Source organism: Phalangium opilio, unplaced genomic scaffold, assembly GCF_054372755.1.
Source record: "Phalangium opilio isolate 3A_F unplaced genomic scaffold, DU_Popi_V2 ptg000002l_1, whole genome shotgun sequence".
NCBI lineage: Eukaryota > Metazoa > Arthropoda > Arachnida > Opiliones > Phalangiidae > Phalangium > Phalangium opilio.
In genome coordinates this window covers 4,439,761-4,454,278 of record NW_028324144.1, presented here as the reverse complement: position 1 = coordinate 4,454,278, position 14,518 = coordinate 4,439,761, and the positions used below count along the sequence as shown (strand labels likewise).

Sequence of the window (14,518 nt, the reverse complement as noted above, 5' to 3'; positions counted from 1 at the left end):
TAGTCTTTAGACAGACTGTTTATTTCACAAGCACAAGGTACATCGCGGACACTCTTAAAAATAGTCCGAAGCCGACAAGAGTTCAAAATTGTTCATTGTGGCAGCGTCGATGAGGTCCAGATACACGACGTTGACCGCAGGCACTTGCACACTTCGCACTGTGTCACCACGAGTACTAAACTTAGGTTCATAGTTTTTAGACAGACTGCACAAAGGATAACACAGACCCTCTTAAAAATAGTCCAAAGCCGGCGAGAGTTCACAATTGTTGACTGGCAGCGTAACGTTCTGTGAAAGGAACTCGAGTGTAAATTGCAATCCCTTTTTGTAGGAATCTGGCGATGATAAAACTGATCAAAATGTATCACGTGATTTCCCATAAAAGAGCGCAAACGCAGTTGTCCAATAGAAAGTCTAAAAATTTATTTACGCCTACAGTGAAGCGTAAAAACTATCACAATAAAAGGAGAGTATTAGTTGTAAAATAGGCCAGTGGCGGGAAGGGTCTATAATTGACCTACGATAACGTTGATAAAAGTTTTGTCATGAGCTGTAGATCATTTAACATTGGGACTCTCAATGCAATGACAGTGCATGTGACATGGTGTAAATGTATGTCCGGTTCCGGTAAAAATGGAAGGCCCATCAATTTCTACTAGGGCAGACTGTTTTACTACATCGAATTGTGTGCCATAAACCCAATCACGTGATCTGGTATGGCCTTTATTACCATATATTTACGTTTTACCCCTACCCCACCTGCGGACTGATGACGTTGTCCATTTTTTACCAGCAATCTGCCACCAAGTAGGCTTAGCTGAATGTAGTGCAAATAGACCATTTCGGAAATTATATACAGAGAAACCAACCCACAGGGGCGAGACCGCCATTGGGCTATTCTCCCTTGCGCCAACTAGCACTGCTTCTGGGCAAGAGGAAGAATAGACCAATGGTGGCCTTGTCATTGTGTGTTGGTTTGTCAGTATGTAATTTCCGAAATGGTCTATTTGTATATATAAAAATAAAATGTACTCAGATTTAAATTTTTTGAGGATGAGATTTATTTTTTGTTGCACAAAATGGCTGATCTTTTTTTTTCTATCAGTTTAGTGTTTTTTTTTTTTTTTCACAGATTTATATTTTTCTTTTTAAACGTTTTGTTTTACAGTAAAATTCGATAAAATTTTCTAAGATATCCAGCGCTTTATCCTTCTAAATCTTTCGTCTTTAACCAACGACCTTTTCAGTAATTATTATTGCTAAGCCTACTTTTTATTAGTTAGAGAGAAATTGAGTAAGGCGAAAGTTGGTTTCGTGATACTATAAAATGTTTCAATAATTTAACTTTAGAATTCTTTTCAAAGTAGTTTAAAAAGGAAAGGCACTCATTGTAAATTTAAGAAGTAAAAAAATAAATATAAGGCGATAGTTAAACCTATTTCTCTAAATCAATTTTAAATCTTTCTGCTTCATTTATTATTATTTATTTTTCATGGTATCAAAATATAAATACTGCGCTTTTTCATTTTAAAAATAAAATCCGTGAAATTCATCTGGAAAAAATTAACAAACATTTCCAAGTTTGTCATATATTTTTTCCTGAATCTTATAATATAAATTAATGATTAAAAAATGTACACGTTGATGTAACTGTAATACTATTTACATATTTACATTAAATTTATATACGTAAAAAAATTGTTGAAAGAAATTTTTTTTTTCTTCTTTTTTAAAATAAGTCACTTTAAAATATTAACATTATTTTTTTAATTGATTATTAAAGTTGTTTTGTGAAAATCAAAACAACAAATTCGCGATTAAAAAAAAAACGATCTTGGACTAATAAATTTTCTATTGTTTAAGATTTTTGTGAAAAATGGTTTCTGAAACCATTTTGAAAAAATTAAAATAGCCTTTTATTCTGCTAAAATTGATTTTAGAGTTCAAAGGTCATTTTGTAAAAGAAAACACGAAGTCTGTCTGTTGTATTAGTAGATTTGTGTTAACAGAAGTTAATTAATTACTCGAAGTAACGAACTTACCTCACGATTTTCAACCTTACTGTTAGCGTTCACAATGTTTGTTTTTTTAAACATTTTCTTAATAAATTATTGTTTTCCATTCGTTAATTCATTTTAATGTTAAATTGGAATGATTTTTTTAGGTTTTGAATCGTTTCAGGAACAATTAAAAAATGGTTAACCATCATCATCATCATGTATGGTCAGACTTGATTATTTTGCCTCCTGCGCGACGCCATTTTTTATTTTGTGGAAAGTTCAAAGTTCAGAGAGACGATTGATTATAATTTTTTTTGGGGGGGGAGAAAAATTTAAAGACGTACGTATGAGATCTATTTATCATTTTTTAAGGAAATAAATAAAAAAGTGTTTTTTTTTTCACGATGATTTCATTTGTTTTTAACAAAGTTAAAAAAATTGTCTTTCGTGTGTGTTCAACATTCTTCACGTAACTTTTATATGACTTTATCGCGAAATGTTTAAATTTAATCACGTTTGTTGGTTTGTTTTTTAAACTGAATAATTAATTATTTAATTAACTAGACAATGACTTCTTTGTCGGAAAGTCTCCTTTGTTGCGTTGCCCTTAAATTATTGTCTTTGGCCACGTCTTTAACGCTAACGATGGCTGGCGTAGTGTTTTTTTGGGCTTCGGGTGATTGGGCTTTAAATATTCTACTAGGGATATTCGATTTACCCGGATCGAATTCTATTTCGATCATTTCGGTAGATTCGCACCTAACTAAGGGACATAAGTTCTCTTTGGGCGCGGGCACGGGCGAAATAGGTTTAGCCGAATGTCCCCCGACTAAGTTAGGGATGGGCGCGGCACCCACCAAAGATGATGGTGGACCACTTACCGCCACGACGGAACTGGCGGCGTGTAAAGGGTTACGATATCTCCTCAGATTCTCTTCGTTCTGATTATTAGATTTCTCTTCACTTTCTAAGTGTTCTAATTTACCACTGATGGTATGATGGGGCAAACGCCCACTTTCTCGTCGCTTATTGCCGCCCACGACACCGAGTCCGAGATGGGAACGCGCGCGACCTCCGCGACACTGCGTTTTGAAGTACCAGTACCCGATAGCGGCTGTCACTACTAAGAGGATCAGTGCCAACAATGATACCATTACGGGGACCAAGACGCTTCGACCTGCTGTAGAAGAAAACAAAGATTCACCAACGTTAGTATGTTCTGAGCTACCATAAGTTTGTCATTGGTTACTGAGAGCTTGTCATGAAGTGAGTGACGTATGTCATAGATTCTCGTAAAGCGACGCCTGTCAAGTGCTTAGTACAGACTAAGTACGAAGATGGACTGCTAAATTAACCAAGTGTAGGACTTCAATTCTCGCTTGTCGTTCTCGAACAAGCTCTCAGTTAGACTCTCAGTAACATTACGAAGTATTTCACTGGTTACTGAGAGCTTGTCATGGAGTGACGTATGTCATAGATTCTCGTAAAGCGACGCCTGTCAAGTGCTTAGTACAGACTAAATACGAAGATGGACTGTTAATTAACCAAGTGTAGGACTTCAATTCTCGCTTGTCGTTCTCGAACAAGCTCTCAGTTAGACTCTCAGTAACATTACGAAGTATTTCACTGGTTACTGAGAGCTTGTCATGGAGTGACGTAGGTCATAGATTCTTGTAAAGCGACGCCTGTTAAATGCTCAGTACAGACTAAATAGGAAGATGGACTGCTAAATTAACCAAGTGTACTAATGCAATTCTCGCTTGTCGTTCTCGAACTAGCTAAGACTCTCAGTAAACATTACGAAGTATTTTAAAATGATCTTACCGGTGCTTGTTTCGGGACTGATTCGAGATGTTTCAACTTTAACCTCGATAACGGCGGACAAGGCGACACTATCAGATAGTTTCCTGCTGATTAAATCGGCCATTCTCTTCGCGGCTTCGCTTAAGACTTGAAAAGTTTGTATGGAAGGTTCGGCTGTGGAAGACTGTGACACAAAAGGTTTCTTAGATACTTGTCCTTCTTAATAAAAAAATGAAAGATAGTTTAAGTACTTACCACTGTGACTTCAACAGTATCATCTTCGTTCATTTTCACTCCACATTGAACAATAATTGGGAACGTATGAGTGAAGTTGTGAAGTATTGGGAAGCGTCTAAGTTGAACGCAGACTTCTTCTATAGTGACATCCTAAGAGAAACATTAAAATTATTTTAGGCACCTTAATTAAAATGATTAAGAATTAATTCAATACTTACAGTTGGCATTTTACTCTTATCAAATAATAGAGTAATTTTAGCGCAGTTATTGCTGAGAGTGGCGCTGTTAGGTTCGCACTCGTTGTTGAGTTTATACGGTGAGGTTAACATTGGGTCGTAAGGGTCGTGTCCAATACGAGTGCAAATTCCTCGGGGTTTACAAGGTGGCGTGAAACAATCAAGGGCACTTTGACGGTGAATAGGCGAACAGATATGATTAGGCGGACACTGGTGTACTCCGTCAATTGGGTTCTGATACGGAACACAGTTCGGATGTCCACACCAAACCTATAGTAAAGTAAATTAAACGCAATTTTACTCACAACATTCTTCGCTTTGAGTTTTGGTGGTTAAGATTCAAATATTATATCACGTACCTGAGTGCATGTCACGTGTCCACGGTTGCATCGACAAGTGTTACACTCTCCTTTCACCCAAGTACTGCCATCCGGTTGAGATTTACCATCCCAGATACAAGAACCGGCGCTTACAATTGGTACAACTGGAATAGAACATAAAAAATTTACATCTCCAGAAATAATAAATAAATGTTAAGTTAAGTAACTAATTGATTAAAACTTACCATCACGACAAAATCGGCCTCCTTTACCAGGTGGACACAAACAAGTGACGTTATTGATCTCATCTACGCAGGTACTGCCATCGGCGCAAGGATTACTATTACACTCGTTTTTATTGATCCGACATTTGGGTCCCGTAAAACCTGGCGCGCATTCGCACAAGTACCAATTAACTCCGTCAATACAACGACCACCGTTCATACAAGGATTAGGTGAGCAGTCGTCAACGTCTGTAACGAAATAAACGACTTAATTAAACAAGAAACGTTTGAAAGTAAAAATTTGACCCAAGTACTTACTGTGTTGACACTTATGTCCATCGTAACCTTCGCGACAGACGCAACTGTACGAATTACCGACCGTGACGCATGTTGCACCATTTTTACAAGGATTTGATCTGCAGCTTGGATTGTTAGCTATTAAAGACATTGATAATTAGTTTATAAATATTGAACTTCGACATTGTTCGAGAAGTACTTACAACTCTGACATGTCTTTCCTTGGTAACCTTCTTTGCAATGACACACAAATGTGTCACCGATATCAACGCAACTACCGCCATTTTGACACGTCGTGATATCGCAATGAGTATGTCCTGGTAAAGTACAAAAATATGGCTTAGTTTTAAAACCTGTCCTTCGTGAACTCAACAAGTTAAAGGTTACAACAACAAACGTGAACTCACTTAAATTGCAAATTTTCCCTTTCCACGGATGTTTGCACTCGCATGTAAAGTCATTGATTAAATCGTTGCAAACACCGTCATGTCGACATGGATTCGGATCGCACTCGTTCTTATCTAATTTACAAAAAGAAAAACAAAATATTTTTTAAAAAAAGTTTTAAAACCAATCAACAACAAGATTGAACGGTAGGTCGTTAACTCCGCGATAGAAATACAATTTGTATTTTAATTACGGTTCAGTATTAGGCGGGAAGTTCAGTAGCCATCAATTTAATAACAATTAGGCTTAACGTACACAATGATTAATAACTAATCAAATCGCATTAAACCGGGGAAACAGTAGTTCCCTTCTTATACTCTAGATCGTAACATAATACCCACCTTCAGTTACAAATTATCTACAGACACCGTACGTATTTCTGTTGTACAAAAAAAAGATACATTTTGGATAACAATAATTAGGGTACAGATAGCTAAGCCTAATTCATATTTTTTTGTACTGTTTACCAATTTCCACCGTTACAGAAAATATATTTTCAACGAATAGAAAAGCTATCATTAATGGCATGTCTCCCCCACCCCGTTTACAAGTAGCTATGTCTAACCTAACAGTTTTTTCTACAGGTAAGTGGGGTGGGTGCTATAGTTCACCTTTCGCACGGCACGGTACATCTTGGCGGGGTATAAAGTTCCGCTACTTGTATGTAACGTAGACTATGCGCTTTATGGGTGTGGTATTCTATAGGTACTACGATGAGCTACCCTCACTCAGTAGGTAAGATAATTGCTTACCAGCTTCTTCTACTTCTATAAGATGCGCAGTGCACCTACCCGCGGGGATCTTGGTAGCGAATTTAACCTTTGACACTAGCATATAGTGTTCCCTATCTTTTAAACCGAAACCATTTCTTATAGAAAAGATACATTTTTAACCCCGCCGTAACTCAATAAATACATACTGACAAGGAGGCTAAACTTGAAAATTTTGACTCAATTTTTAAGGGAAAAGAATTCAAGCGTTTAATTTCGAATGCCTTAGATTTTTCTCAAAACGTAATACATGTCAACAATGCTTTCTTTTCAATATATTCTATTGGGAAAATATGTTTCTGAGAAACATCACATAAGTTCATAAGATATGTTCCTTGATAAGTTTGTCACTGGTTGCTTAGAAACTGGAGCTTGTCATGAAGTGAGTGAGGTAGGTCATAGATTCGAGGTAAAGCGACGCCTGGTTTTGGCGCTATCAAATTTGGGCTTAGCAATGCAGACTAAATAGGACCTAGATGGAAGTCCTACAAAATTAACCACCGAGTGTAGGACTTCGCTTCCGTCGTTCTCGAACTAGTTATCTCGAGCTGTTAGTCTCTCAGTAGCATTACGAAGTATAGGTAGTGTCCTACTTATCTTATGAACGTATCTTATAAACTTATGGGAACATTCATTTCACTACGATCCTTTTAAATAAAAAAATTCAAAGACGGATATATCATGGTCCATCGGGCTAAGAATGCATTGTCATCATCAAGATATTTGTCAAAGTCTCCCGAAACAAAGCCTCGTCTTGAAAGCAGAGTGTTTTGTTTGCCTTACTTACGACACAAACCGCGTTTGAAGTTTTCCCCCCCGAGTATTATCAAACAAGTACTTACTTATATTGCAAACGGCACCTTCCCATCCATCAGGACAAACGCAATGGAATGTATTAACACCATCGACGCAGGTCCCACCGTTTTGACAAGGATTCGATATGCAATCATTTATATCTATAACAATAAATAAAAAACAATTTGAAATAAATTAATAAATAAAGAAAATTGTCTATATAATAGACATAGATCATTAAAAGTCGGAAAAAGAAAAATAATTTCAATGTTTTTCACACTTGTGGTGGTGTGTGTGTGAAAAAAATATGTACATGAAAACATAACATACAATGAAACAGTTACTTCAATAATACAAAAACATTCATTGCCATTTTCCCCCTTTTTAATGTCGGTGTATTACAAAGTATAGAAGATATAAAAAAAAATTTGCGAGGGTTGAAGAGAATGTTTCGGTTTTTTTCTTTAAACAGAAAACATTCTTTTTTTGTGTGTGTATGTGTTATCCAAAAGTCTCGATTGTAGATGAAGCCCTATTCCAAGGTTGGCCTGGCCGAGTTGCGAACGGTTGTCTGCTAGTGCAAACCAGAGTTAAGAGAGAATCTGAAGAAATGTTGGGCAAGGTATAACTTGTCCCTTTTTTATCCAGAACGTATATATACGAACGGCAAAGGAAAAGCCATATCCGGATTGGGTGGAGCTTCGGCGGCTAACCTGCAGGGGGAATAGACCTCTCTCGCCTCACTCTCTCTCTTTTTCTATCTTATAAAGACGAAATTAAATTGTGTGTGGGGGAAGGAGGCATTGACTATTTGGTAGACCGCTTCAATTTCTTACCCAATATATACAGGGTAAGAAACGTCAAAAGGCTCTGTAACACTGATCATGTCATACTGCCAAAATTGGATTAGTTAGTGCTGGGTTCTGATCTTATTGGAAACTGATCGTAATCATGAGGAGACATGCGCAATAAACCTTTTGCCTTTCCCTTTAGTTACATCGAAATGGTCTATTAAATGTCAACCCTCTGTATTCTGAAATGATTACTTCTCTCTAACAAAGAAGCGATATCTAATTTACTAGGGAGAAGGATAAGATGCCTAAGTATTCGCGCGCCATAGTCCCAGCCCCCCTTTTAAAATACAAGGGGGGACGTAAAAGGAGGCCGGGCTATTTCGCTAGCTCTCCTCAGTCGGAAAATATGACTGTAATTTTCGTCATTCGCGTCGAGGAGTTTTCAAGAACCAATCAGATTCTGGCTGGTTGTAATTTAGAGGCGGGGATTAACTCCGGACCTACTATATATACGTTTGGACTGGAGATAAATCTGGAAATGTGGCGAATTTATAACTTCTCCCTAGTAAATCAGATATTACTTCTTGCGTTAACGGAATACCGAACATTCAGTCAAACTTAGGAACTAACTGATATGATAAAAACTTATCTGTCACACCCTGTATAGACTTTAAGAAGCCAACGTGGGGAGAGTACCAAGAGGGAGGACATACTCTGGATTGGAAAAGTTTAAAAGTTAGGCATGAGATGGTAGCGTTTTATTTTTTCTTTTTTACCAAAAACGACCTACAGCACCAATATCAGGCATTTGTCCGTTTAATTACTTGCCATCTACTACCATACCATCATTGGAGTTACCTCTAACAACCCCCACCAAACGCCTCCCTCCCAAGAAGAGAAAAAAAACTACCTGTTGCATGCACTTGCCTACCCGTAACTCTCCCCGAACTTTAGTCATACCTAAGAATCTTTTACTTTCATATTACCGGCTTGATTTTTTTAGCCCCCAAAGGTATTTTGTCCAAAGGAATTCGGACTGTCAAATGTAATAGCTCTCGATCTAGCCGCGCTTCACGAGCAAATTGGTTTAGAAAAAATTAGCGAAAGAAACCACCGTACAGGAACGTTTGGATCGAGGGGTTCGATAGTATTAAGATCTTTTCCAAAATCAACTCTGTTCATTTCATCAAAATCAAGGGGCAGTTTGATGATCCCAAGGTTTATTTCAGGTAGTAACATAATGAACGAGTGCCTAATTAATCGAGGATATAAAGGTCAAGGTTAACACGCCCTATCATAAGTTTATAAGTGATATGTTCCTTCCATAAGTAAGACACTACCTATACTTCGTAATGCTACTGAGAGACTTGGAGCTCGAGCTAGTTCGAGGGAGAACGACGGAAGCGAGAATTGAAGTCCTAAACTCGGTGGTTAATTTTGCAGGACTTCCATCAAGGTCCTATATTTAGTCTGCATTACTAAGCCTTGACAGCGCCTCACCGGGCGTACATCGCTTTTCCCTGAATCTATGACCTACCTCACTCACTTCATGACAAGCTCCAGTTTGTAACCATTGACAAACTTATGGAACATATCTTATGAACTTATAGTTTTATCAAAACATAATGTACGAGTGCCACTAATCAATTGAGGGGCAAAGGTCAAGCATCAGACAGACTAATGTTTGGTAAAAACAAACTACATTCTCAATTTTTTTTGAAGTATTTCGAAACGATGTTAGCATAAGTCTATGAAGTACTCCTTAAGTATGGTTCGAAAGGATATTTGCTAAGAGTACCAACTAGTGTTGGATCCCTTGATCCGTGCGTAGTTGGATTAGGAGAAAAAAGGGTCTGGGGGTTTGATTTTTTTTTTTTTTTTTGGTATGGAATTTTATCCCTCCCTTATCGGAGCAAACGGTTGCTACGTGCCGTTCAAAACGATAACGTTGTCGTGGCTAAAGATATCTGATAGTTTAGAACCTACAAGCTTTTTATTTATTACCGGTGAAGATTTATAAACGAAGAAATTAACATATTGCCTTAAAATATTGCTTTTCTTTAAGGGTTTATTTTTATAACAGGAATTCGGGCTTTTTAAGCTTTTTTCTTAAAATTTAAAATAATACTTCTCTAAGATTAAAAGAAACTTATTAAAGCATAGATGTCACAATAGATCGTTTCCAAAGGTCGTGGGGTAAAATAGCGTCTGGTCACTCTGGTGTTTGACCACCTTGATTTCTTAAGATGGGTTTGTGGTCAACAAAGATGTTAAAAGAGGCTTCAAACCACAATGACTTTGGTACGGGACTGCCAACGTCTTAGGGCTTCATATACCGGATGTTCTGACCAGTCTGGTCCAAAACCAGTTTACTAATTGCATGGACCAGTTTTTAAATTTAAGAACTTGGGGTTACCATTATATAGGGAGACTAAGGGGTACAAGTCCAAGGACCACTTCATTATTTTTGACAGTTGGGGGGTCACTAGTCCTCAGGACCAGTTAATTAGTTGCAAATCTATATGAAAACTAAGTGTGGACAAGTCCAAGAACCACTTCATTATTTTGGACACTAGGGGTGGGGTTGACTGGTCCCAAGGACTAGTTTAAAAAATATTCTTATTTCCCAGACTGGTTCTTAACTTCTGACTTAACCCTAAATGTAGCAGACGCCCCTGTAGAATAAAATGGTCCATCTGTCCATTCCGTATTACTGCAAAACACGTCTATTTTAAGCTACAGTTTGTTATAAAGTATTTGATGTAAATGCAGATATCAATCAGAGGAATTCAGCGTGAAGCTTATTTGCTCACGAAATATTTAAATTTATAGAGCTTCATTTGGTTTTTTTAAGTAAAAATTACCAAGTGCCTAATAAGAATCCTGGTATCGGTAATTTTGTTTTTACTTTTTTGCCTCTCGCTTGTGGAAAAAATGTTGGTTGGCAAGGTATTAAGATTAGGCACGACTGAATCTACCTTCTTTAAATAAGGTAATTTTTTTTCTTCTTCTCTTTTTAACAGGTAAGTTAGATAGGCCTAAAATATTTGGTTAAATTCTGCGGCGGCACGGCCCTCAGGGCAATGGGATTCCTTTACTACAAAAACCGCCCAACAGACACGGACGTCTAGAGAGATTTTTTTCATTCTCCCCAGCTCGTGTGGGCTACCTGCTCCCCAAGGAAGACCAAACCAAGACCTGTTGGATCATTCCCTTCAATTAAAGGTCCACTTAATGCCTTTTGATTAATAAAAGTTCACGGCGTTTTGTGCCTGTTTTATTTGACACCAGGGAAAGATTTAATTTTAGAAGTAGGAATGGAGAACGGTTAGTATTTACTTTAGTCCGACTCATAGCCTATTATAGATCCCCTCCCTCCAACACGTACGAAAGGTATAAATTATCTTATTGGCTCACTTAAACTACGTTTTGATGACGTTGCTGACGGGGAATTCGGCGAAAAATACGCAATTTTTTTTTACCTCTGTCGCTATGACCCTCCCGCCTATTCTTTCATACCCCTCCGTTCCGTGGAAGGGGGTCCGGGACTTTGACGCGCGCCAAGATTACTCTGTTCTCCATTCCTACTTCTAAAATTAAATCTATCCCTGTTGACACTAACTAACGCGGAGTTGATCAGCGTTTTAAAGAAAAATATCCCGGTTCTACACATTATACCTGAAAAGAGTCGTCTGCTAGTCAGAACTCCTTACCCCTAAGAGATTGGTTGAAATCTCATGATTTTTGAAAAAATTATGATTTAATTTTTTTTTAAATTATTATGTTTTAAACCTATTAAATGCAACTACCATTTAAGTATCACTTTAAAACCATCCCCGCCCTGTTTAGACTCCTCATTCTAAGAAAAAATTGATCTCCGTTCTAAAATGACTATAACCTCAATGGATAATTAACGATTATCGATTTTGTTGAGATTAATTAGTAATCGATTATTAATTGGTTTTCATTGGATTAATTACGTTTGGGGGGATGAGATTGCTGAAACGTTTAATCAAGTACCTTTTCATTACGTTTTCTAATTTGTACAAGTCCTTTTCGCACTTATATTCAAGGTACTAAACCCATACCTAATCATTCATAGCATAATCTTCCACCATGGAGCAATACAACAGGAAATTTAGATGAAATATAATGCACTTTCATACAAAACTTAGCTTTCACTCCAATATAATTACTCCAAGGAAAATTACAATGTAAAACCGGATGAAAGGCCACCATGGAGCAATATTAATGGAGATTAAGATGCAATGCAATGCATTTTTATCTAAAATCTTATTTCCACTCCAATAAAATTACTCCTTGGAAAATGCCAATTTTAAAGGTCTCGAAAGTATTACAAAAATATAAAGACAAATGATGCCAGTCTTCAACAGCTATCATCAACAGATTAAAAATTTAATAGAATTCTGTTAGATTCAGTTCTAAACCCAGAGGAGATGCTTGATGCTAATAACAAATTTCTGGCAGTCCTAAAGCGCATGCGCAGTTAAAATTACAAATTTCTGGCAGTCCTGAAGCGCATGCGCAGTTAAAATTACAAATTTCTGCCAACCCTGAAGCGCATGCGCAGTTATAATTAAGAAAGGGGGAAGAGAAAATTAATTTCTGTAGCCCCTTTAGCTTATGCACACTAAGTGACACTATCGTTAACAATATTTTTTTCGCAAACTTGATGCGAACGAAACCCAACAATTTCGGGTTGAAATGTTTGAGACAGGTATAACTATTTTGATCCCTCAAAGATCTTTTTTTCTCTACCGGACTTTTTACCTCTCCGAGTGACGTATGTCACGGAGAGGTTCTAATTTCGACGTGTGTGTGTGTGTCTGTCTGTGTGTCTGTTGTTACACCCACGTGACCGCGTTCGCAGTTTCCAAATCGGAGCAAACGTGTTCGCCATTTCCGAACTGCTTTCACAGTCACGGAAGTGGCTCCTCTACTTGAGTTCTCACACCACCATCTTCTGGTTTTTGTCCATCCCACACGGAGACCAATCTGTACTTACTGTCTTCTAATCACCACCATCTTTTGGCCTTCGTCCATCCCGCATGGAGACCAATCTGTACTTACTGGCTTCTAATCACCACCATCTTTTGCTCTTCGTCCATCCCACATGGACACCAGTCTGTACATACTGGCTTCTAATCACCACCATCTTTTGGTCTTCGTCCATCCCACACGGACACCAGTCTGTACATACTGGCTTCTAATCACCACCATCTTCTGGTCTTCGTCCATTCCACTTGGACACCAGTCTGTACACCTGGCTTCTACTCCATCGTCATCGTTGGGTTTAAGACATTCGCGGCGATCAGCTAGGGTTACGAGAAACGTCTAGCCTCCCTAAGGTGGGATCGCCACCAAAGGTTTTCGCAATTGCGGTTGTTCTTGCTATTAGCTGTAGTTCGACACCGTTATATACTACCTATTTGAGTAAGGTAATGCAACCGGCGTATGCTTCATTTCAAACGCCAATATTAGTCAAGTCTCTCAAGAATGTCTAATTGTTCTTTATAAACGCGATGTAACGCTCAATAAGGCGAACAACTAACGAAGAAAATATTTAATATTAATTATATTTATTTTAATATTTAAGATAATCTTGTTTCTCAATTCAAAATTAATACGGAAAGAGTTAAAAGCAGTCTATGTTTTTGTCTCTATGTGTCCGTCCGTTGTTACAGTAGTGCGCTGCGTTAGAAGTTCGTTTTGTTTTGATGTGTAAAGAAATCCAACACAACCATAATATTCCCTTTATCCTTAATATAAAGTGAATATGTGGAAATATTTTTCGTAATTATGATGCATTTAGTACTTTTGTAGCTTTAAAGCTCTATTTCATTTTGATATTCCAAAGATTTTTTTTAATATTATTATTTAAAATGGATGTTTATATATTACTTAAGCTATACTACATCTGTTTATAGCATAATCCTTTCCTTAATCACAGTGAATACAAGCACAACGCTGCTATGTTAGTCAAATGAACTCTTATTTGTCAATAGGCCTAGTGAACCATAAAGTAAACGTTTGGGTTTGGTTTTCGTTTCTGTATGCAGAGACATTAACGGTTCAGAGTGAGCCGAAAGTTAAATACACTTTTAAATAATTAGGCTTAGATTTTATAATCATGGTGGAAATCTGGGCCGCGTTCAGCAGAGCCCAGCGTTGCTGAACGCGGCCCAGGGATTTTGTTTTTGAATTTTGACGTCACGGTGCTTAGCGCTGAGCTCGCGCGGTCTTCAAAGAAAATAGTCGGCTTTTTGGATAACGTGACGTAAAACGCGTAGTTCTCAGCTTGGCGAAAAAACCATGGAGAATTTAATACAAATAGCTCTATGGGACTATAGCTATTTAATTGGCGTGAAACCAGTTGATCACGCGAGAATTTTAAGAGATATGTTAGTTTCTAATTTTAATTATAAAAGTTGTTATCTATCTCTATAAATATGTTATCCTACAATTTTTGTTAAGCCTTGGTACCTTGCACGCTTTATTGCGCTAGCGTCATTTATAAAACGCCGATGACCCGTTTTTCCCCCATCGGATGATTTTAATGTGTACAAGTATATCA

The 14,518-nt window shown here is 37.5% G+C and overlaps 1 protein-coding gene across 1 annotated transcript in view; it reads right to left on the bottom strand.

Moving 5' to 3' along the window:
• Nucleotides 1–1,037: 1,037 nt before the first annotated feature.
• The window catches only part of LOC149718387 (protein jagged-1-like), a 94,497-nt gene continuing 81,016 nt past the window's right edge, over nt 1,038–14,518 (bottom strand). Inside the window, exons 8-17 of the mRNA XM_089843944.1 lie at nt 7,177–7,290; nt 5,525–5,638; nt 5,321–5,434; nt 5,139–5,255; nt 4,842–5,069; nt 4,636–4,760; nt 4,259–4,546; nt 4,059–4,190; nt 3,825–3,987; nt 1,038–3,180 (exon numbers count right to left, since the gene is read on the bottom strand). Coding sequence (XP_089700070.1) covers nt 2,561–3,180; nt 3,825–3,987; nt 4,059–4,190; nt 4,259–4,546; nt 4,636–4,760; nt 4,842–5,069; nt 5,139–5,255; nt 5,321–5,434; nt 5,525–5,638; nt 7,177–7,290 — 2,015 coding nt within the window. The 3' untranslated portion in view covers nt 1,038–2,560. The remainder of the gene's footprint in view (nt 3,181–3,824; nt 3,988–4,058; nt 4,191–4,258; nt 4,547–4,635; nt 4,761–4,841; nt 5,070–5,138; nt 5,256–5,320; nt 5,435–5,524; nt 5,639–7,176; nt 7,291–14,518) is intronic.